Source organism: Gymnoscopelus microlampas, assembly GCF_963454915.1.
Source record: "Gymnoscopelus microlampas genome assembly, chromosome: 11".
Taxonomy (NCBI): Eukaryota; Metazoa; Chordata; class Actinopteri; order Myctophiformes; family Myctophidae; genus Gymnoscopelus; species Gymnoscopelus microlampas.
Genome location: NC_139948.1, coordinates 4891294 through 4913469, shown reverse-complemented (window position 1 = coordinate 4913469; position 22176 = coordinate 4891294). Strand labels below are relative to the sequence as shown.

At 42.2% G+C, this 22176-nt stretch overlaps 2 protein-coding genes across 2 annotated transcripts in view; both read left to right on the top strand.

Annotated features, from left to right (window-relative positions):
* The window catches only part of LOC311054514 (high-affinity choline transporter 1-like), a gene marked incomplete at both ends in the record, with an annotated part of 75280 nt that overhangs the window by 47389 nt on the left and 5715 nt on the right, over positions 1–22176 (top strand). The gene's annotated exons all lie outside the window — the stretch shown is intronic.
* Positions 1652–22142, top strand: LOC311055700 (high-affinity choline transporter 1-like; the record flags this gene model as incomplete). The annotated part of the gene is made up of 9 exons (XM_084071972.1): positions 1652–1749; positions 5808–5998; positions 8056–8169; positions 10365–10520; positions 11346–11494; positions 13715–13849; positions 18321–18474; positions 19863–20080; positions 22098–22142. The coding sequence occupies exons 2-9, from the start codon at positions 5815–5817 to the stop codon at positions 22140–22142; spliced, it is 1155 nt and encodes a 384-aa protein (XP_083928098.1). The 5' UTR covers positions 1652–1749; positions 5808–5814.

Genomic DNA, 22176 nt, shown 5'->3' with positions numbered 1-22176 from the left:
AGGCCCAACATGGACTGCAGCACTCAGCTGGGTGAGGCTGAAAACTGATGTTCCCCTGCGGCATGAAAAAAGGTAAAAAAAACTAAAAGGTATGGAATGCGCTTCTATAGGTCTTGAGAGCTGCAGCCTCTATGGACATTTCTAAGAACCACTTGTGGAATGTCTTAGATTTGTTGTCTCCGCCAGGCCGAAGGCATGGCGAGAGAGTATGTTTTACCCCCTGTCCGTCCGTCCGTCCGTCCGTCCCTCCATTTTTCACATGGGCCTGTTATAGCGCCACCAGGAGGCCGATTTGTGCAAAACCCATTTTTTATATTACTCCTACACGTTGTATCCAAACGTCATACAAATCGGTATACAGTTTCTCTATAGTCATGTGATCAACCCGGATCTGTCCGGTTTTGAACAAAATGCCTCAAATCATGAACGCAACTTTCAATTTCCGTGAAATTTCACACGCACATTCCCATTAGGCCGAGGTAGAAATGCCACTTAAAACGTTTCAAATCTGCCTCATGGTGGCGCTATAACAGGTCGATTCGTGTTTTTACCAATAACTGCACCGATTTGTGTAAAACTTTGTTTGCACACTCTCTAGAGTGAAAAACCTTTGCCCTGCATTTTTCACATTTGCCTTTTAAAGTGCCACCAGGAGGCCTAAAGTAAAATACATTTGTTTATATTAAGCCTTCAGATTTTATCCAAATTTCACGCAAATCGGTACACATGATCTCTATAGTCATGTGATCAAGACGGATCTCTTTGATTTCTCATATTCCATCCTGATTGGCTAAGATTGACATCTAAACTTTGCAGGAGTGGCCCGTTTTGAACAAATTGCCGCAAATCATGAACCCAGCGTCCGATTGCGGTGAAACTTTGCACACACATTAGCACTTCGTTGAGGAACAAATGCCACCCTTTTAACATTGCCCTATTATAGCGCCACCAGGAGGCAGATTTTTGCAACACTTTTCTTTTTTATATTACTCCAACACATTTTGTCCAAACATCATGCAAATCGGTACATATTATCTCTGTAGTCAAGTGATCAAGATGGTTCCGTCCGATGTTTCCTATTCCATCCTGATAGGCGAATTCCGAACATTGCTGGCCCACAACAACCTACCTGACCTGTCGGAGACCTGTGCACCGAGGAGCACTTTTTCTAGTTTGTGTGTGTTTCTGTTGTTTTTAATCATTCAAATGTTTCATGCAGTGGTGGAATGTCCCATTTCTCAAGTTTTCAAATGTATAATTTCTCAAGTTTTCAATCAGCTATTTTCAAATCGCCGAAATGTATAAGTGGGTAATGGATGTTTTGTAATCAAAATCAAAATCTACAATGTAAGTAGTAACTAAAGTTTACAAATAATTGTATAATATTTGCCTCTGAGATGTAGTGGAGTAGAAGCAAAAGTACTGAAAACTGGAAATACTCCAGTAAAGTAAAAGCGCCTCACCGCCCCAGTTTTGACCTGTTAAACAGGTTATATCTGCATCAGTGATACCTGGCTCCTTTGTCCTTTTAAAAGCAATCACCACCTCAACTGAGGATATATTGTATTTACTACATGTGTCCAGCCCAGTGAGCTACAGTATAAAGACAGTAGCTTCCACTTGTAACTACTGGAGCATTGTGGAGCATACTGGAGCATCCTAGACCATCCTGGAACATCCTGCAGCATACTGGACCATAGCTTGAGCTTACAACCCTCTTCAGACTGACTGCAGCCACAAACCCAACAGGTAACTAGACGCGTCGCAATTCCGGGGAAATTGCAGAGTGTGGTTGCGCCGACGCCGGTCGCGGGTCGCGGCCGCCGGGACTCGAGGAATACGGCGGGAGGAATAACGTCGGAGGCTGCGCCAATTACATCACCACGTCACTCCTGAGATCGCCTGCGTTTCATTTTGAGAGGATCGATCCCCCCAAAATAAGGTTTTTGCATCAAACGGTTACGTTTTGAGCATTCGTGGCGCCCCCTATGGATCAAAGTGGAAATGCTTTTGGGGATTGGTTTAGTATACCACCCTCGACATGTGATTCAAATTTGGGATTGACCGGACGTTTCGTTCGTGATTTATGCCATTTTTGGTCAAACGGGCCCCTCCCGCTAACTTTGGAAGCCATTTACGGACGGACGGTACGGACTATCAAAATTCCGCTTGGATAGGTTTATCGCATGGGTCCATAGATCACGTGTACCGATTTGTGTGAGATTTGGAAAAAAATTGAAGGAAAAGGAGCAAAAAGTGTGTTTTGAAGAAAATTCAAAATGGCGGAAAATGTATCCTGACGCAAATGGGCGTGGCCTATATGGGAAGATGCGTCGTGACCCAAGGAATCCAGGGAAAAAGAAATTTTGATTTTACGACCTACGGTTCAAGAGTTATAGGCCAAAAGGTAAAGGGGGCTGTTATAGCGCCACCATGTGGCCGACTGGTGTGATTATTTTCTTAATAATTTTGCAAAAAACTATTAACCTCCCCTCCAAGTTTTGTAACTGTAGCCCTTACGGTTTCCGAGAAAAAAATACTTGAATGGGAGTTTTTGCAATTCCCATTAAAGTGGATGGGGAAATTTAATGCAGAAATAAATCAATATCAAAAAATCTATCCTGACGCAAATGGGCGTGGCCTATATGGGGAGATGCGTAGTGACCCAAGGAATCCAGGTGAAAAGAAATTTTGATTTTAGGACCTACGGTTCAAGAGTTACAGGCCAAAACGTAAAGGGGGCTGTTATAGCGCCACCATGAGGCCGAATGGTGTGATATTTTTTCAATAATTTCGGACAATATTATGAATTATCCCTCCAAATCTGATAACTCTAGCTCTTACGGTTTCTGAGAAAAAAATACTTGAATTTGAGTTTTTTCACTTTTCCATTAAAGTGGATGGGGAAATTTAATGCACTAATAAATTAATATCAATTAAACTATTCAACCAATCTCTTAGCCCTATACACGCGCACGATTCCCGATTTAGACGGTCATTTTGACATATGGCACAACATTGGGGGATAAAAACTGTGGGAGAAATAGCGGTTTGAAAAAAAGTTTATCTATAAATAAAGATGGAAAGCTAACTATAGTCTGGTTGCCCTGTTGGGCAACCACACTAATTAACCCTTGGTATACTATATGGAGACAATGGAGGTTGTTGAGTTACTTAGTGGGAAATATGTTCTGGACAGCAGTGGTGGAAAACGTCCTCAAATGTTTTACATAAGTAAAAGTATCAATACTGAAATACTCTGTTAGGGCGCAATCTCACCAAAAGTTGGCTGGCCGCTGTTAAACGCAGGTTGTGCGCGGCCACAGTTTTTTGCTTGTAACCAGGCCAGTTCTTTAATGTCAGTCATATGGAACTCTTTCATGGTCAAATCATAAAGTACTGGGTGAGATGCAACAGCTACAACCAGTTGGTCCACTGAGAGCACCATGTTGCTTCCTGAGTCTTGGGACGGTCCGCCTTGGACTCACCTGATTGGACAGAGGGGGAAAATCAGCTCCTGCCTCCAGCAGTTTTATGCTTCTTCGTGTAGAGCGGATATACGCAAGGTCTGTGCGACAAGCGGAAAAACCTGCTCTTGCGTGAATCCACGCATTTGCATTGACAAAGCATTGGCAGATTCCGCCCCAGAGGTAAAATAAAAGTGCGGTGTGAGCGCACCCTTAGGGCGTGCTCCCAGCCTTTGAAGCTCAGCTTCAAAGGCTTTCTCTGTGGACACACACAGAAGGAGGGGGTAGAGTACAGCAGTGGTTCTCAACCTGTGGGTCGGGACAGATGACAGTAAAGTGACAATTTAAAAACCATTAAGACCTTTTTAATACCTTTTTTTAATATAATTTATCAAATGAAAAAAGACCATTACTGCATCAAAAGTAATCAACAAACTATACTTTAAAAAGTGCTCAAACATTGGCCAAATTGTCAAATAACATAAGAGGCAAAAATTGTGAAAATAGCCGATCTACAAGCTCACAACGACTTGTGTTGCGAGGCGTTGTGACCTTGTACAGTAGATCTGATATTTTCACAATATGTATCTGTGGGAACGGAATCAAACTAAATGCAATGCCTCAACTCCTACAATTCCAATGCTTGTCAGGGTGGGGGGTCCCCAGTTCATATATGATTATTTTGGGGGGTTGTGTCCCGATAAGGTTGAGAACCACTGGATTAGAGGGTAGCTGGGCTGCTGAGGGGAGAAGCTCCCGTTAAATTAAATAAATATAACAGACTAATATACAGTAAAACTTTGAAAACACTTTGGCCCTGGCTTTGACCCAGTGGCAGTGCTGAGAGTTCTTAAAACAATTCCTTCTAACTAACAATATTATTGCATACTCCGTGCCGACTGGTATCAACACAGCAGGCAGAATGAGACATTACATTTCTCCTGTAGGGAGAGTCAGACAGGATAGAGCAGCCAGTGACCTCGCATAGAGAGAAGTAATCTGAGAATGCCTGACATTTTATATGAACTTCACATGAGTCTGGCCAGACATGACACTAGACAAATGATTATTAAAAACACATATATCAGCCCTTTTCTCAAATCCACTGCGGGTTCTCGGTTTCTCGGCAAGTAAGTAGTGTCCCATAGGCTGTAACATGACTTAATAGTGATGTGTGAACCAAGGTGGGGAGCTACGAATGATTGATTTAGAGATGAAGGTGTCGGGGATTGTAGGTTGACTTTAGGACACAACGATGGGTGAGTGATCTATAGCCAGTAATGCAAATGTATTTAAAAAAAAATAGCAGATCTACAAGCTCACAATGCGTCGCATCAAGAGCATTGACGGGTAATTTCAAATGGCCGAAATGTATACACTATACAGTAGGGTTGAAGTGGTTAATGTGGGCACATCTAAAAAAATAATTTAAAAAAATGTTGTTTTTTCTTTCTATTGCAATTATGTCATATATCTCCTATCCAAAAACTAGCCTTATTATTTTAATATTCAATAAAACAAAGTTACCTCATGACATAATTATTTTATAATGGAGGTGTTTGCGGGGGCCACGAAAAAACATCTTGCTTAGGGCCACCAGAATCCTTGGGCCGGCCTGGGGAGAGCCCCAAACTGAGCTCATGCTTCCTTCAATGCATGAGGAGTGCCTGGTTCCAGACGAATCTGCCATTGCAAAAAAAAAAAGGTTAGGTCCGGCCCCTCTCAATAGAAATTGTATTTCTCTCCCTCCGAAGTTGTGAGGGACCAATCAGGGGCCAGTATGCACATAATGCCTCTGGTTTATCACCAGTCAAACTAAATAAGTCAAACTAAATGCAATGCCTCAACTCCTACAATTCCAAGTGCTTGTCAGGGTGGGGGGTCCCCAGTTCATATATAATGTATGTGTGCATATAGAGGCAAGACAATGCACTTTTGTTCTGCACTCATTCTAACCACAATAATAGCAAAACAACAGCTACTGTAGGCTATGACTCAGATTATGATACTGTACTGGAACTTACAGTATGTAAGGAATTTAAAAAAAAAGTTGTACCCATGCTGAGCACAAAAAGGGGGTGTAACTGATATGAGAATGTATATCAAAATAACGGTTATTTACTTTTGATTCAGTGCAGTTGAAACAGTGAATAGGCATGGAATTGAATGCATTTGTCAGCATTAATTATGAAATTTCCGTGATAAATAATACATTTTATCATTAGACTCACCCGATGGCAGGGGCAGCCCAAGAGCAGTTAGGTATTCAATATATTGCTCAAGAACATTTCAATATGTTAACTGTTACACATCCTGTCTGCTTGCATTTGTTTGTTACAGTTTCACAATGGCTCTAAACATAGCTGGGTTGGTAGCAGTGTTGGTCTTCTATGCCTTGATCCTGGCGATGGGGATCTGGGCTTCTAGGAAATCCGTGAGGGAGGAGAAGAAATGTGTGGGATCTAAAAGTGAAGTCACCCTGATAGGAGGACGCAACATCAACATTTATATTGGCATCTTCACAATGACAGGTGAGAAAATACAATTTGTGCACAATAATTTTTCACAATTGTTCAAGATTTCCTAATGTTTCAAAAACAGCAGATCTATAAGCCCCAAAACATCTGAAGAAAAGTAATTATCTGAAAAACATGCATTGATAAAGCCTTCCAAGAAAATGGTTTCACGAAGACTGGTGGCGTCATCTTTACATCAGTACAGCTGGGTCTATGTATTCAGTAAGTCATTGCTCGCCACCAGACTTTGTCAGTTTGTGAAACAATTTTCTGGATTCCCATTGTCAGCTTTAGGTAGAGCAATAATACGAGAGCAGAAACCTTGGCCCCATTTATCAAATTGGTGTAGACCAAAAAACGGGTGTTAAAATCAAGCGATATGGAAACAATCTAACATAGTCTATTTGCAATGTTATAAGTTAGTTGTTTAATCATTCACCCATTTAAACATGTGCTTTAACAGTCATTCAGATAAGATTGGCTCAGTCCTAGGCTATACGAGCCTGAGATTGGCTCAGTCCTAGGCTATACGTGCGCTTATGCGAGAGCATTTTCGGGAGTCGGGAAAGGCGCAGCTGTAAATATTTTAAAACGTATAAGCAAAGTCCTCTGGAGTTGTGTGTAACTTGGGTTAAGGATTAAAACCTGAAGCTCCAAACCTGTGCCCAGCGCAGGTGATCTTCAGGCTGTGGATTTATTTGGGCCACGGGAGATCGGAGATATTACCATCCCAGCACCAATCTGGGAACCCATGGTAAAAAAAAGTAAAAACAGCGCCACCTGCTGTTTTTTTTACCTTTGATTTGACTCTGGGAGGAGTGATTAAGTAGAACTATGCCCACTGGAAACCGGGGTTTTGGTCTGCCCTCAACCCTCCACTTCCGGTGGTGCGCCTATGTTTTATTCCCACTAACAATATTTCTCCACGGAACACTAACACCATTTCTCCCACAGAACATGGATCATTTTGGTTATAAGCACACTTGTTTCTATGACGAAAGAGCAAGTTAAAATGTTACTAACTTTCTGTGGTTTTGTCGGCTTCGAGGACGCTACTGTTAAATGAGTTTCGGTTTGTTTCCAGTGGGAAGTGAGCGCACAGATGTAAATCCCACCCACTACATTTGATTGGTTAAAGTGCGGCCTGGTTCCTGATCTGAAGGCCCGCCACTTGTAGCCAATGTGAGCTCCCGACAGATTCAAGCGCAGCCCTACACACCAGCCTTCATCCATTAATGTTTATGCATTCACACATTAATCACTCCACAAACGTTCAGATTATGACTGCCTTGCCGGTCTATCTCTCATTAATGTGGTTTAACGGCAGCCTGTGACTCACAAGGAATACATGATTGCTTTATTTTAGTGTAATTGAAACGCGCACGTCGGTAATGGGTTAAATTAATATACAAACGTATTGCATTCATGACGATGGGATTGGTGTCATTCATGTAGGCAGCTAGCCTACTTGACAAAGATTGTACCGTTTTCAGATTTATCAGAGCTCAGACCAAATGTACGGTAGGATTGCTTGATAAATCCCACATGGATTTGAGCGTAAACTCATTCCTGGGCTCGAATTTAAGCTGGTTTCTACGTTCCATTGATAAATGAGGGCTCTTGTATATCCATTTCATTTTTTTATTAAAATAAAATGTATTCCCTGTTGCACATTGTCTTACGACAGCGTTGTACAAAAGTACTGAAAAGATGCAATGCGTTGTGAGCTTGTAGATTTGCTACTTTGAAAATGCATGAAACATTTTGCCTAGTGACATGCCCAAAATAGGGACTCCAGGTTGAAAGTGGTTAAGTCTTCCATGTGGGCTTTCTGCAGTAAATATTTAACCAATGAAAAGTATTAAGAGCTTGTGGCTCTTAATACTACAATACTACATTGGAGACACAAGTTAGTTTTTTTTTTCCATTTATTGAAAAGTAACGGTTTTGGACATAGAGTACAAGGTTTGTTCCTGACAGCAAACATTTTTGTTGTGTGCAAGTGTCAATCTAAGTGTGTGTGTGTTCATGTGTATGTGTAACTGTGTTAAATGCCTTGTCTTCATCATCAGCCACCTGGGTTGGAGGAGCCTCCATCATGGGTACTGCTGAGGCTGTCTACACTCCCTCTCGTGGCATCATCTGGGCCCTAGGGCCCCCTTCATGTGTGATGACCTTCCTCATCGGTAAAAAGCAGCATGTATATTCTCTCAATTTTCAACAGTAATCCATTGTTGTCCGGGAAGAGCTGAGATTCAAGCCTGTGATGTAACAGACTTGGAAATCACGTTCAAAATATATGTGTTCATTTTTTCGCCAACACAGTAGCCACGGCGGACGCGGAGAATTTACGGGTGGCGTAGGGCACCTCTCATTGCTCACAACACAGTTTCCACGTCGCAACATAATTAATTCTACTCACCACATTTCGGACAAAACGGAAGGGGAAACAGCTTCGTACCGTTTACCGTGCGCACCACCGAGGCAAAACAACACGCCGCCGCCATTTAGATGCCAGGTTGGCATGCCAGGTTTTCTAAAAACAAGCGCCAGAAACAAGCAACCACCTTCATGAAAAAAAAAAAAACACCGAAGGGGTCCGTCATCTTCCACGGGGGTCCCCGCGCCTCCCAACACTCCACAGGGGGTCCGTGGACCAGCAGGGGGTCCACGGACCCCCAGCAACATAAGAAATAGAATTTCTTCAATTTTTTTTTAATTTTTCTTTTACTTTTGCACATTTTAATCCCACGATTTGGGTACCCCAATATACACGCGCCCACGCTGGGCCCCGTGCGCGGCTGGGGTCGGGGGGGCGTAGCCCCCCGAGACTCTAGTTTTAGAAAAAACTCAAATCACACTCCACCATCATGTTTATCACGCCCTCAACTTCACTCTTTGACTGCCAAGGATGAGTAAACTCGTCACTTAGTCAACAATGCCAAACACGAGTTTGACAAGTTTGGGGTTTTCAGTGGTTTTCCACCAGATGGCGCTGTTCGCTACACCATAAATGATGCTTTCACTGATGACGACAGACCCGGAATTGACGTAATTAAAAAAAAAAAAAACGTTCTGTTTATTTCCTGTTGGAAAATGGCTATATCTCCGTTCCTCTTGCTTTACGGCAAAAACAAGGCACATTCAACTGGCCACAGCTAAGCAACAGATTACCGTGAGCGGATAACTTTTTTTTTTCGAGACACCCGCGACCCCCGTGCGTATAACGAGGTGATCGCCGTGAGGACAGCGATCATGGTTAATATTCCATGATTGTTTAAAGCTGGCACTGGGGTGACACTGGGGATCACACTATTACTCTGGCAGTAGAGAATTTAATTGATTGATTGAATATGTTATTGGGCAAACAGCACAATTACATTTATAATACTTTGTCTAAAAGGTCCATCCAAAAAAGTCCTTGCGGACTTGTTTCCATTGGGTATTCAATTCATAGACATATCTAGTAGCAACCAAACAGTTCAAATATCACAAAAATACTGAAAAAAATATGTGTACAAACAAAACAAAAATGCAAAAAAATAAAATAACATATGTACAAAAAAAGGAGGGGGTGTCGTCTGTCGAGCGGCAAAATGGCATCACGTCCTCTTTTGGCCTCCAGAAAGGTGAGTCTTTAAGGTTGTTTTAAATGAGCCAGCGAACTGCATTTTTTGAGGGATGGGCTTAGACTATTCCATATACTAGTTAAAATGGGAATTGGGTACAAAGTAGTTTTTTTTTGTTTTTAGGGTATACAATTTGCTGTATTTGGATATGAGTGTGTACAATGTACTGATATAGTACATTAATAATCCATAATGACGTGATGGTTGTCACAAAATCACAAGAAACATGTGGACATGTCTCGTGGGCCCACTGTTTGAGAAGTGTCTGCCCAACCCCCATGGACCATCTTGTATGAGGTTGCTGTCCTAGAAACTTTCATTACCTTCAAAGCCACTTTGTCCTGTGTGAGAGTTTGAACCCCCAAAATAATCATATTGGAACTGGGGGACCCCCCATCCTGACAAGCACTTGAAATTGTAGGAGTTGAGTCATTCAATTTAGTTTGACTCGGTTCCACAGATAAATATTGTGAAAATAGCAGCTCTACAAGCTCACAGCTTGTAAATCTGCTATTTTCAAAATCGGCTATTTTCAAACTTATATTATTTGACCATTTGGCCAATGTTTGACCAGTTCATATAGTATAGTTTGTTGGTTACTTTTGATGCTTTTTATTTTCTTTTCAATTAAATTGTCACTTCACTGTCTTCTGTGGACCCCCCCCCCCCTCCCCCACAAAAAAAAATCAGGTGGGGCCCACAGGTTGAGAACCACTGGTCTAATCCATCACCTTCATGTTGTGTCCCAACAGGAGGCTTGTTCTTTGCTGAACAAATGAGGTCTAAGTGCTTCGTGACGATGATGGATCCATTTCAGCATCGCTATGGCAACGCAATCACCACAGCCCTTCTGCTTCCCAGTCTGCTCGGTGACATTCTGTGGGTGGCCGCCACCCTGGGTGCCTTGGGTCAGTCATAGCCTCGTTCCCAGTCTTTTATCATCTCTGAGGAGAAAAGCCTGGTCAGGACCTAATGCAGAGAGTGTCTAGAGAGCGGGACCATCGTATGTACTTCCCCCGGAAACAATCTTTTTCGACCAATCACAACACTCGTTTCCTTCACGGAAAATGTAAACAAGCCTTGGCATAATTTCCTTGGGTTCTACTTCCACCAAATTCCGGTACTTCTGTAGACACTCAACCGACTAGGTCTTGCCCATCATGGGTCAGTCATACTTTATATCACTGTTATTCAATGTCGGGTCCATGGACCACCTGCGCCAAATGGACCCTTACAGGTATGTAACTCTGAGAGTGTACAAATGGTACATGGGATGCAGGCCTTACTTTGTAAGTTCATTGCAACATCAATGCTATTTAACTCTTTTTAGCTGTTGGCTCTGTTCACTATTACTTATCAGTCAGTACATACATACTACCTAGGGCTACCTAGGGCTACCTACCTAGGTTTCAGGAGCAGAAACAAAAAAGACACAGAAACAAAAGGATATTTTATAGGAGCAGAAACCAAAATGGAAACGTCATCATCTTTAATTGTTAGAAATTAGACATCTCCATTACTGGTTAAATAACATGATGTTTTCTTTCCTACAATATTTAACCACTACAAAAGTGCACTCCGTGGAAGGCATGTGAGTGTTGTAAATCTGCTATCTTCGCTGAAAGTTTGCCTATTGTCATGGTTCGTTCACCTACACTATTATGACATGTGCAGAGTTGGGACACTAGAGTTCAATTTTCTTATAGACACGTGTGTATTGTATGTTTTTACAGGTGGGACAGTCAGTGTGATTCTTGATCTTCATTCGTCCTACGCCATCCTCCTGTCTGCAGGTGTTGCTATCACCTACACAATGCTGGGAGGCCTTTACTCAGTGGCCTACACCGATGTCATCCAGCTGTTGATCATCTTCATCAGTCTGGTGAGAGCAGACAAAATAATAATAATATATATAGCTGTAAGCAGTGATAAACGGGGCCAAGGAATGCAGAGAGAAAAAAATTAACAACTATATAAGTAATATGCACAATAAGACATAGAAACATAGAAGACTGAACTTGAGAGAAAGAAGGCCATGCAATTAACAAATTAGCATTTTAAATAGCTGACCCTAACCTACAGGCATGCAAATATAACCTGACTGCCAGATGGAAGAAGCTTGCATCACATTAAGTTTCACAGGCTACTTCCATCTCGGACCTCGGTAGCACAATCGATGAAGGAGCGGTCCCTTTTTTTTTCAAGCTACTTGGCAGGTGATTGGATGATCCCGCCCCTAGCAGCTGCTGATTGGTTCGAACATGCAGCAGTGCGGGCAGCTCTACTGTCTGAGCGAGTCCAGATGGAGGCTGTATTGTGAAGTCAATACAGCCAGAGTCAGGTTAATGCAAACAGCCCCGGGGTGAAAAAGGTGACATTGTGCTTCACCCACCTCCACCCATCTCCACCCATCCCGACCATGGACCATCTTGTATGAGGCTGCTGTCCTAGAAACTTTCATTACCTTCAAAGCCGCTTTGTCCTGTGTGAGAGATTGAAAAACTGCTCAAAAATCCTGGGTTAAAGTGTTTTTCAAACCTGCTCAAAATGGCAAAATGTGAGCTTACTGGTCAAAGTGATAGATATTGTGTTTCCTCATGAGTCAAGGCAAATGTGTAAGCAAGTTTCATGGGTGTCGGCCAAACGAGGCATGACTTCTGCCAGTTTAAAGTTTGCATTTTCAAAAAATTGCTATAGCGCCCCCCTTTGGCCAATTGGAGTAAGATTGGTTTCAGTGATATTTGGAATGACCCTCTACATTACTGCAATGTTTTTAAAAAAAAGTCTCCATGTGCGTGTTAGGGGCATATGGATAATCTTCATAAAACTGCAATATTCATTGGCTCATAAAAGCTTAATCTTTTCACTTAAAAATCCACTCCCGATTTTTTTGTCGGCATAAGTTCAAAGTGCATGTGTAGAACTTTTTGTTTACTTTGCTCAAAAATCCCGGGAGGAGATAGATTTTAGCTGTTCATATAATTTCATATGTCATATAATTCAAAATGGTGGGAGATATAAAGGTCAGAGGTCAAAAGTTAGGCCGCGAAAGTTGTTCGGCAAAAGGAGACGCATGTGTGTATCAACGTTTCATGACTGTAGATCAAACAGGGCATGAGTTATACCTGTTCAAAGTTGATTGATTGCTATAGCGCCACCCCATTTCTTGACCGTTTTACATGACCCTCTACCATTACACAGACTTTCATAAAAAGCGACTGCACGGTTAAGCCAGAACTGCGAAAAATGGCAGAAGAAAAAGAAGAAGACAAAAGTGTAGAGATGCAATAAGGGTCTAAAGCCTTACGGTCTTGGCCCCTTAAAAAGGTTAAATTGCTATTTTCTGATGCGTTTGTTCGGTCACAGGGGTCTCTCCAGCTCTTTAGTAAGCAGAATATAGTACATTTTCAGGTAGGTGACAACATTTAAGCCAATCAGGAGAGAGCACTGAACATGCATTTTCTGTTTAATAAAGAGCTGGATCGACATGGGAGACTCCTTTTACTGAACAAACACTCTATAGCAATGAGTACTATCACAATATAGAGCTATTTAACACTTATTTTAACCAAAGTAAATCACTTTTACTTTAAAGATAACATGAAATGCCTTCTTGAGAGTAGTTATTTTCAATGTATAGGCCTACCCTATTTCCTTGTGAAAATAGCTGATCTACAAGCTCACAACTTTTTGGATAGCAACGCTTTGTGAGCTTGTAGATCGGCTACTTTCACTAGTTTCGGTTCCGAGGAGACATACAATTTATGTATTGGTAAATGGTTTGTGAACCCGATCTTAGTGTTAGTGAAACAGGGGTTTGGTTCATGACAGAAGGCAAGAGTTTATGATCTTCAAGAGACAGGCTGGACAAAGCTATAGCTCAATTGGCAGTGTGGCAGCCTGTGAGTCCTGAGGTCAAGGGTTCAATTCCTATCTTTGAACATGGGTTGAGGTGTCCATGACTGAGGTTCTTAACCCTGGATTGCTCCCCTGCGTGCTAGCCACAATCCCTCCATCCCCGATAGCATAGTTCACTAGTGGTGAACATAATTATGTTTTTGTTTAACTATTTCCTTGTTCTGTTTTATCTTGCCTTTCCCAGTGGCTGTGTGTTCCCTTTGTAATTCTCCACCCAACATCATCTAATGTGACACTCACACCTTTACCCTCACCGCCCTGGATGGGGGAGCTCAAGACGGAGGATGTTGGAAAATGGATCGATGAATTCCTCTTATTGGTTAGTTGTTGTTTTCCCCCAAATCCTATTCATGTACAGTGTGCATCTGTGTTTACATATCCGCAGTGTCAGGCAGAGACCCTCAATGTCCATATTTCAGCTTTTTATGTTTTTCTCATAAACTAACACCATATAGTGTCGGCCCTATGGGGGGGCATTGGGGGGCAATGTCCACCCAGATTAAACTTTGTGCCCCCCCAGTTCACATTGGCCAGAATATATATATATATATATATATATATATATATATATATATATATATATATATATATATTAATATTTTACAGACATATATTTTTTCGGGTGTTAAATGTTATTTGTAGGTTCTTTGTGATTATTATAAATATTTAAAATTAATAGTTTAATGAAAATGCAATAATAAAAGACACTGGCACCGCCACTCCACTGCACCGAGTCGGATTTGTTTTGAGTTGACCACCTTCTTGATCACACCTCCGTGCGAGCGGTGCCATTGCAACGTCACGCCATTACCTCTGTGTGTGTGTGTTGTTGTTGTGCTTCTCATGCACGTGAATTCAAATCCGAGACTGAGAGAGAAGAAAAAAGACCAAGGTGAAGTTGACTTTTTTTTTTCTCCTCCCGCCGTGGAGATTGCGACATAAGACTCTTATGTTATGAGTGATAAGACCCTAGGCCTATAAATTAATGCTCAACGTATTTGTGTTGTTGGTGCATAGCCTCCCCCCCCCCCTTTTCCTCCCGCCGTGGAAATGGTGTCATTATAGCTGTAGAATACTCTCGTAGACGTATTTATGATTCTGACGTTTTCAATCTACGAGAGTTGTAGGGTTCACCCCCCATGGACACAGGGACTTTCAGCACTATACCCCGTAGACACTCAAAACATGTACAAATTGACGAAAACGGTGCTTACCCCCACGCTCCAAATGTTAACTCTTGCTACGGGGTAGTAGTTTAATGTAATAATCCATATCTTTCAATAAAGAAGTGTTTTAATGCCGTCTGTGGCCGATTCTGTCAGAAGATCCCAATGGGCGGTAGTGACGCGCCCATCTGGTGAAACCCGGAATTACACTCAATGTAAACAGAAACTAAACAAGGGCGAAGAATGGTGTTCGGCCACAGACGGCATTAAAACACTTCTTTATTGAAAGATATGGATTATTACATTAAACTACTACCCCGTAGCGAGAGTTAACGTTAGGCGCGTGGGGGTAAGCACCTTTATTTTAACACATTAGAGTGTTATGTGAATACAGTATGTGTATTATGTGATGTCATAAGTGAAAGCCCGCCTGTTATGTGAGCAGCAGCGCAGTAAAGCTGCCTTTTTTTTCCTCCCGCCGTGGAGTCTGTGGAGATGCGATGCCGACATTACATTAAAGACATTATAGTGCTAATCGCGCACGAGTCATTCACGCACGCGTCACTCACGCACGCGCGCTGCGCGTGACAGGTGGCCCCCCTTAGAATAATGAATGCCCCCCTGCTGTTTACTGTCTGCAGCCGGCACTTTATACTTTGTGGTATGACAGTGTTGCACAAAAGTTGCGGAAACAGCCTACAGCTGGAAGATCTACAACGTTCACAGAATGTTTGCCTCAGAATAGCTTTAGGGTTCGTTTGGTAACAAGAGTTTGTGACTAACTTCATTGGATCCATTGGAACACAGGTTATTTTTTCCATTGTCTTAAAAGTAATAGATAAGCTACAGCTAAAAGCTTTCAGCCCGACAGCGGTGATGTCCATGTGTGCACTGGTTCAGTTCCTTTGTTTTACGTCTGATGGTATTACTACTATATTTCATTGTCTCCGCAGGCCGAAAGGCATGGCAAGAGAGTATGTTTTGCACCCTGTCCGTCCGTCCGTCCGTCCATCCGTCTGTGGACAGCTAATAACTAGTTTGCAGGATTGGTCCGTTTTGAACAAAATGCCTCAAATCGTGAACGCAGCATGAAATTTCTGTGAAGTTTTGCACGCACATTCTCACTGGGCAGAGGAAGAAATGCCACTTGAAAATGTTCAAATCAGCCTCATGGTGGCGCTATAACAGGCTGATTCATGGTTTTACCTAAAACTGCACCGATCTGTGTAAAATTGTGTATGTGCACTCCCAAGGAAAAGCCTTTGCCCTGCATTTTTCACATCTGCCTTTTATAGCGCCACCAGGAGGCCGACTTATATAAAAAAAATTTTTTGCTATTACTCCTTCAGATTTTATCCAAGTTTCACACAAATCCGTAGACATGATCTCTATAGTCATGTGATCATGACGGATCTGTTATATTTCTCATATTCCATCCTGATTGGCTACGATTGACATCTAAAGTTTGCAGGAGTGGCCCGTTTTGAACAAAATGTTTCAAATCATGAACGGAGCGTCCGATTGCGGTGAAACTTTGCATGCACATTTGCACTACGTTGAGGCCACATATGCCACCCTTTGAACACATCGGGTGCCAGCGTTTTTTTCATAACAACTTACGTTGGGTGCCAGGATTCTCCCCATTGACTGCGCTTTACTGTTTAAATCTGTAGGCTCCGCGACGAGCAAATCCACACGAAAAAAAGCATCGATTCATGTTGTGTCATGAGCCTGGCTACACCCTGCAACCATAACATTTCGCTAGCTGGTTACAACGGGGGGGGATCGCGCATCGCGCATGACCGGTTTTCCCCACAAGAAACAGATTCGGAGATATGGGCGTTTCAAAGTAGGAAATAGACAGGAAGCGGATGGGATTTTTTTTGTTTCCGGTGAGTGATCTGGCACTTCCTTCGCAGGATTACAATGGGTGCTCCCAGAGCTGCTCTAGCCCCGCCCGCGTGGAGAAAAACGAAAAAAACAAAAAGACCAAACTTACGGTTCAGACCGTGTTCGGCACCGAACCGGAACCGCCACTATGTAAACACACGGTTCAGACCGTGTTTGGCACCCGATGTGTTAACATTGCCCTATTATAGCGCCACCAGGAGGTTACTCCTACAAATCTTGTCCAAACATCACACATATCAGTACAAATGATCTCTTTAGTTAAGTGATCAAGACGGTTCCATCCCATCCGCCTGATTATTCACATTCCAGCCTGACTGGTGAATTCCGTACATTGCTGGCCCACACTAACCTACCTACCCGAGACCTGTGCACCGAGGAGCACTTTTTCTAGTTTTATTTTATTTGGCTTGACCCCAGTCTCTGGTGTATTAACTCAGCTGTGTGGAACCTCATGCACACACGCTGGCACATTGCTCGTTAGAGGCAGAAAAGATCAACCTAGTGAGTAAGCGGTGCCTACTCAGTTTGATGTGTGGGCACTGGTATTCAGGCGGTAGTACTCTATTTGATGGGTAGGCGCTGGTATTCAGGCGGTAGTACTCTATTTGATGTGTGGGCGCTGGTATTCAAGTGGCATTACTCTATTTGATGTATTCTGACTGTACTACTTTATTTGATGTGTATGTGCTACTACTCTTATTGACTAATATTTTGATCTCCTCACAAATAGTAATACGTGTGTGTGTGTGTGTGTGTGTGTGTGTGTGTGTGTGTGTGTGTGTGTGTGTGTGTGTGTGTGTGTGTGTGTGTGTGTGTGTGTGTGTATTCAAGAACCATGCAGTTAATGAGGATATTCTTACATTTGCAGTTAAAGCTAGATTACAGGTCCTCCCAACCAGACTCAATCTCTCTCTGTGGTACCCCAATACATTTTCTCCTCATTGCCTGCACCATCACAACACCCCAACCATAGAGTCACTGTCACATATTCTGAATGGCTGCCATGTATACAAAGGAATGTATATTTCCAGACATGACAGGATTGTTGACTTACTGGTTAAGGACATGCTTCTATACATCCCACCTTCTTCTGTTGAAGTTTATACTCACACAAGGGTTTCATCTGACATGTTCATACTATGCAATAACGAAACTGAGATCTTTTCAAATGTGACAGACAATACACCAGATGTTGTTGTAGTTGACGAAGAAAGCAGAGAAGTCACCATCTTAGAAGTAGGCTGTACGTTTGACTATAGTCTGGAGGAGACATTCCTTGCCAAGGTTTTAAAATACCAACCTCTCAGAAATTAGATTGAACAACTTGGGTACAGGTGCATACTACTTGTGTTTATATTTGGAAGCCTTGGCAACGTCCACAGACAAGTTGTAAGGGGTTTGCAGATGGCAGGAATTCCAAAGCCAAAAGCTAAAGCATTAGCAAAATTCTGCTCAATATCTGTGATAATAGGCAGCCGCCACATATGGAGGAGACGCTGCTTCCTATATCCATAGACAAATCAGACATGTCAATGAGATTCTGAGCTTGTATGTGCATCTACCACTATTTGTGTTCAAGAATTTCTCTTGTAAAATGTGAACATAAATAAATATATTAAATGTGTGTGTGTGTGTGTGTGTGTGTGTGTGTGTGTGTGTGTGTGTGTGTGTGTGTGTGTGTGTGTGTGTGTGTGTGTGTGTGTGTGTGTGCAGTCCCTGGGAGGACTGGGCACCCAGGCATTCTATCAGAGGGTCCTTTCTGCTGCATCACCTGCTCAGGCCCGAATCACGTGTTTTGCCTCAATGATCATCTACTTCATCACGTTGATTCCCTCATTCATCATAGGAGCAGTGGCTGTTTCTGCAGGTACTTTACAAACACACAACTTGCACACACCGTTAAAGCTGCAATCCGTAACTTTTGATTCGACTGCATGAGACTGAATTTCTACCGCTGAGCTAAGACAGATTCACTAAGCTGGTCGTAAATAAGGTGTAAATAAAGTTACTAAAGGAGGGTGTATTTTCTGTAAGCTAAAACTGACATGCAATTCCCAAAGGGGTGTGTATATCCCTCAAATTTGCGGATCACAGGTGTATATCATGATGAATCTGGACAGCTGCCAGCTCGTCGTAAAATCTCAAGCGTGTTCCTGAGAAGGTCATTTGCATTGCAATGAAATATCCAACTTCAACTTCACCGTACTGAACAGTGTTGCCATGTCCGCTTGTTATAAACGCCTTTGGGCTTGTTTTTCTGTAAAGTTGCTTGTAAATATTGGTAGTTGCGGGTTGCAGGTTTTTGAAAATCTTCAAATAAAATGTGGAATATTGCAAATCGGCTATTTTCAATATGTACAGTTCTCATATGGCCTAGTGCCCTATTGGTGCTTCTTTTGGGCTTATTTTCATAGACCTGGTTGTTTATTTCTCTCAAACTCTGGCAACACTGGTGCTGGAGAAGAGCAACGTTTCCGTCTCTGTATCTAAAAATACAGATGTCGCATCGCCTTTACAGACAACTAGTACATCTGTTCTGTCTGGAAGCTAGTCCATCTACTGCATGATGGATCAGCTGAACGTAATGATCTCATGTGTAATGAGACTAAAGAAGTTTACAACGTTTAACCCCACCAATAAATAATAGACTAATAAAGCCTTTTCTACTGAACATTGCTCACCTTTACAGAGGTTTCCTCATCAGATGGTAAGAAGATTTATTAGGCTATTGTGTGTGGCGTTCATGTGATTAATATACAGTAGCCTACAGTATTATAAATTAATAGCACGGACACTGGAGGCTTGTCTGTGCCTCCAGTGACATTAAGGCAGGATAGTCTATTTTCATCATTAAGTGAAACTTTATCTGAGTTGGCCGACACTGGCAAACACACTGAGGGACCTAATAGGTCCCTCAGTTGTTGTCAGGGTCCCCCAGTTGCTAGAAAATAGGAATCTGCATCATGTCAAGAATAAATCATTCTAATGACATACGCAAGCCTTGATCCCTGGTAAGTCAGCCAAAGAGCGGAGCCTCCTCTAAAATCACAGACAATAAAACATGGACGTAAATTGCTTTGTGAATCCGGCCCAATGACTTTAAAGATTGATTCTGTTCCTAATTGTTGCCATCTTGCTGATCAATGATGACATATTTGTCATTGGGCTGCCCTCTGCTGGTCAACAGACTATAAGACAAAAAACATGCTCAAGTTCATCTTCTCATCACTTTGGATGTCCGGTTCCCCCTTTCAGACTGGAACCAGACAGAGTATGGTCTTCCAACTCCGTTTGAGCAAGGGGAGGCAGGGAATGTGCTTCCACTGGTCCTGCTCAACCTCGCCCCGTCCTGGGTGTCTGCGTTGGGCATTGGAGCATTGACTGCAGCCGTCATGTCCTCCGTAGACTCTGCCATGCTTTCTTCTGCATCCATGTTCACTCAGAATATCTACAAAGGCTACCTCAGGAAACAGGTTGGAAACTTTGCTTTGTACTATAATTATGTAACTATGTGTCTCTGCATGTGTGTGTCTGCTTGTGTTCATGGGTCTTCATGTATATAGCAGTGGCTATACTGTATCACCAGTGATGCTATGCTCATTTGAGAAGTGGTTGCTCTCTATTTTAATGACGTGACGCGCACGTCGCTTAACACCTACAGTACAGGTCACACAATGGACAATTGATATGCATATAGGCTAATTCCTATGTTAATGTACCTGGCGTGAGTCGGGAGCCTTTGTAAACTTTGATGAAGTGTGAATTTAAAGTAGTTTTAAATCTATGCGTGTGCCTGCGCGTCCCCCTGGCCAAATAAGTGGTTGCTCGGCGTGCAACCCCGTCCACTGAGCATTGCACCCCTGTGTATCACTTTGCATCCTGCCAAGTAATGCTAAACCGTTGTTGTGATAAGCACAGAGGACCTGTAGGGCTTTCAGCTACGCAAAAGAGGTTTTGGTGTGATAGCAGCTCTATTAAAGCTGCAATCCAAACTTTTTTGTGAATAAAACGTTATTTTGGCAATGTTTTATGATAGAGTATGTTAATACAATATAACTAACACAATTGCAGTGGTTGGATTAGCTCTTCTATTGAGACATTGTGGTTGGGTAGGACCACTACTGTTTGACAAGATGAAATTCTGAGGGAAATGTCTCGCCCTCCCAAATTAGCTGTCCGTTATTATCTCAACAGTAGACATTTCAGCACTCACAGGGGGAACAAACCAAATCCCGGGTACTACATGGTACAACTTACCATCCTAAATTATGTTCCTGTATCAAATTTAACCATGTTAGACGGATATATATATGGCGTATATATACATCCTTTCAAATCCAACACTTGCCTGCCAAAGGCGTATAGTATGTATACGTCCTTTCAAAAATAAATATATATTTTTTAATTATGAAAAATAATAATGATAGAAGCAGAAATTATGAGGTCACAAAAAAAGTCAGCCCATCAACTCCCATGTCATGAGATGTAGAAAAACACATTTCTTCTCCCAGACTGCGTTTTTTGGAGAAAATAAGCCATATTCAACTGCCGATTACACAGAATGGACTATTTCGGTATATATATATATATATATATATATATATATATATATATATATATATATATATATATATATATATATATATATATATATATATATATATATATATATATATTCTGGTGGATAGACGAGAATTATAATGTTATTATGTTAATAAAATTATAATTTAGGACTCTTATAAATGCTGAACCAACAGTGAGTGAGGCACTTGAGTATAACAACTACAGTCCAAACAATAAACTAAATGGAGGAAAAGAACAGTGGATGCCCTGGCTGCCGACCACGGTCCCGTGTGTCACCAGTTCAGCCTAAAATGTACAGAAACACCAATTAATCACTGAGCACCCACCATCATTACACAATAAATATAATATACTGGCAAGCCCAGTATATCATCCCCCAGTGGTTGAGCGCCGCCACAAATTCTGTTGTGACTAGCACCTTGTGGTATTGACGGCGGTTGGGAATGTCCCAGGACGTTACCACCTCTGAAACGGTCTCATGTGCAGCCTCCCAATTCGTAATAACGAAATGGCCGAGGCCATGAGACCTGCCATCCTCATGCAGGTTTTGAGTGTGACCGTGTGGCCCACGGTAGTCAACATATTGAAAACCTTTAGATTCTGACTGAGGGCTCTTAGGTCTAGTATCGGACACAGCGTCAGAGCCCTAGCTTCTGACGTGAGGAGGCTTCAAGACGGCATAATATAAGACTCCGTATGGAGGAGGAGGCCTCGCCCATGGTTTATACTAACCAGAGAAAAACAACACAAGGGCGGTGTTAGCGTATAGCTAATGGTAGCCTGCTAAACCGGTTGCTAACAGCAACTTGTGAAGCATGTCAGTAGTCGCGTAGGAAGGCGAATCAAAGTCCAGCCAATGGAAATTGTCTGGAAGTGTATCAAGAAATGCTTCTGTGTTCACTCCAGGGGCCCTCTCCCATAGCGAGACCCAAAGCGAAGTACTGGATATAGAACCCGAAATGTGTAAGTATCGAGACGCATTCAG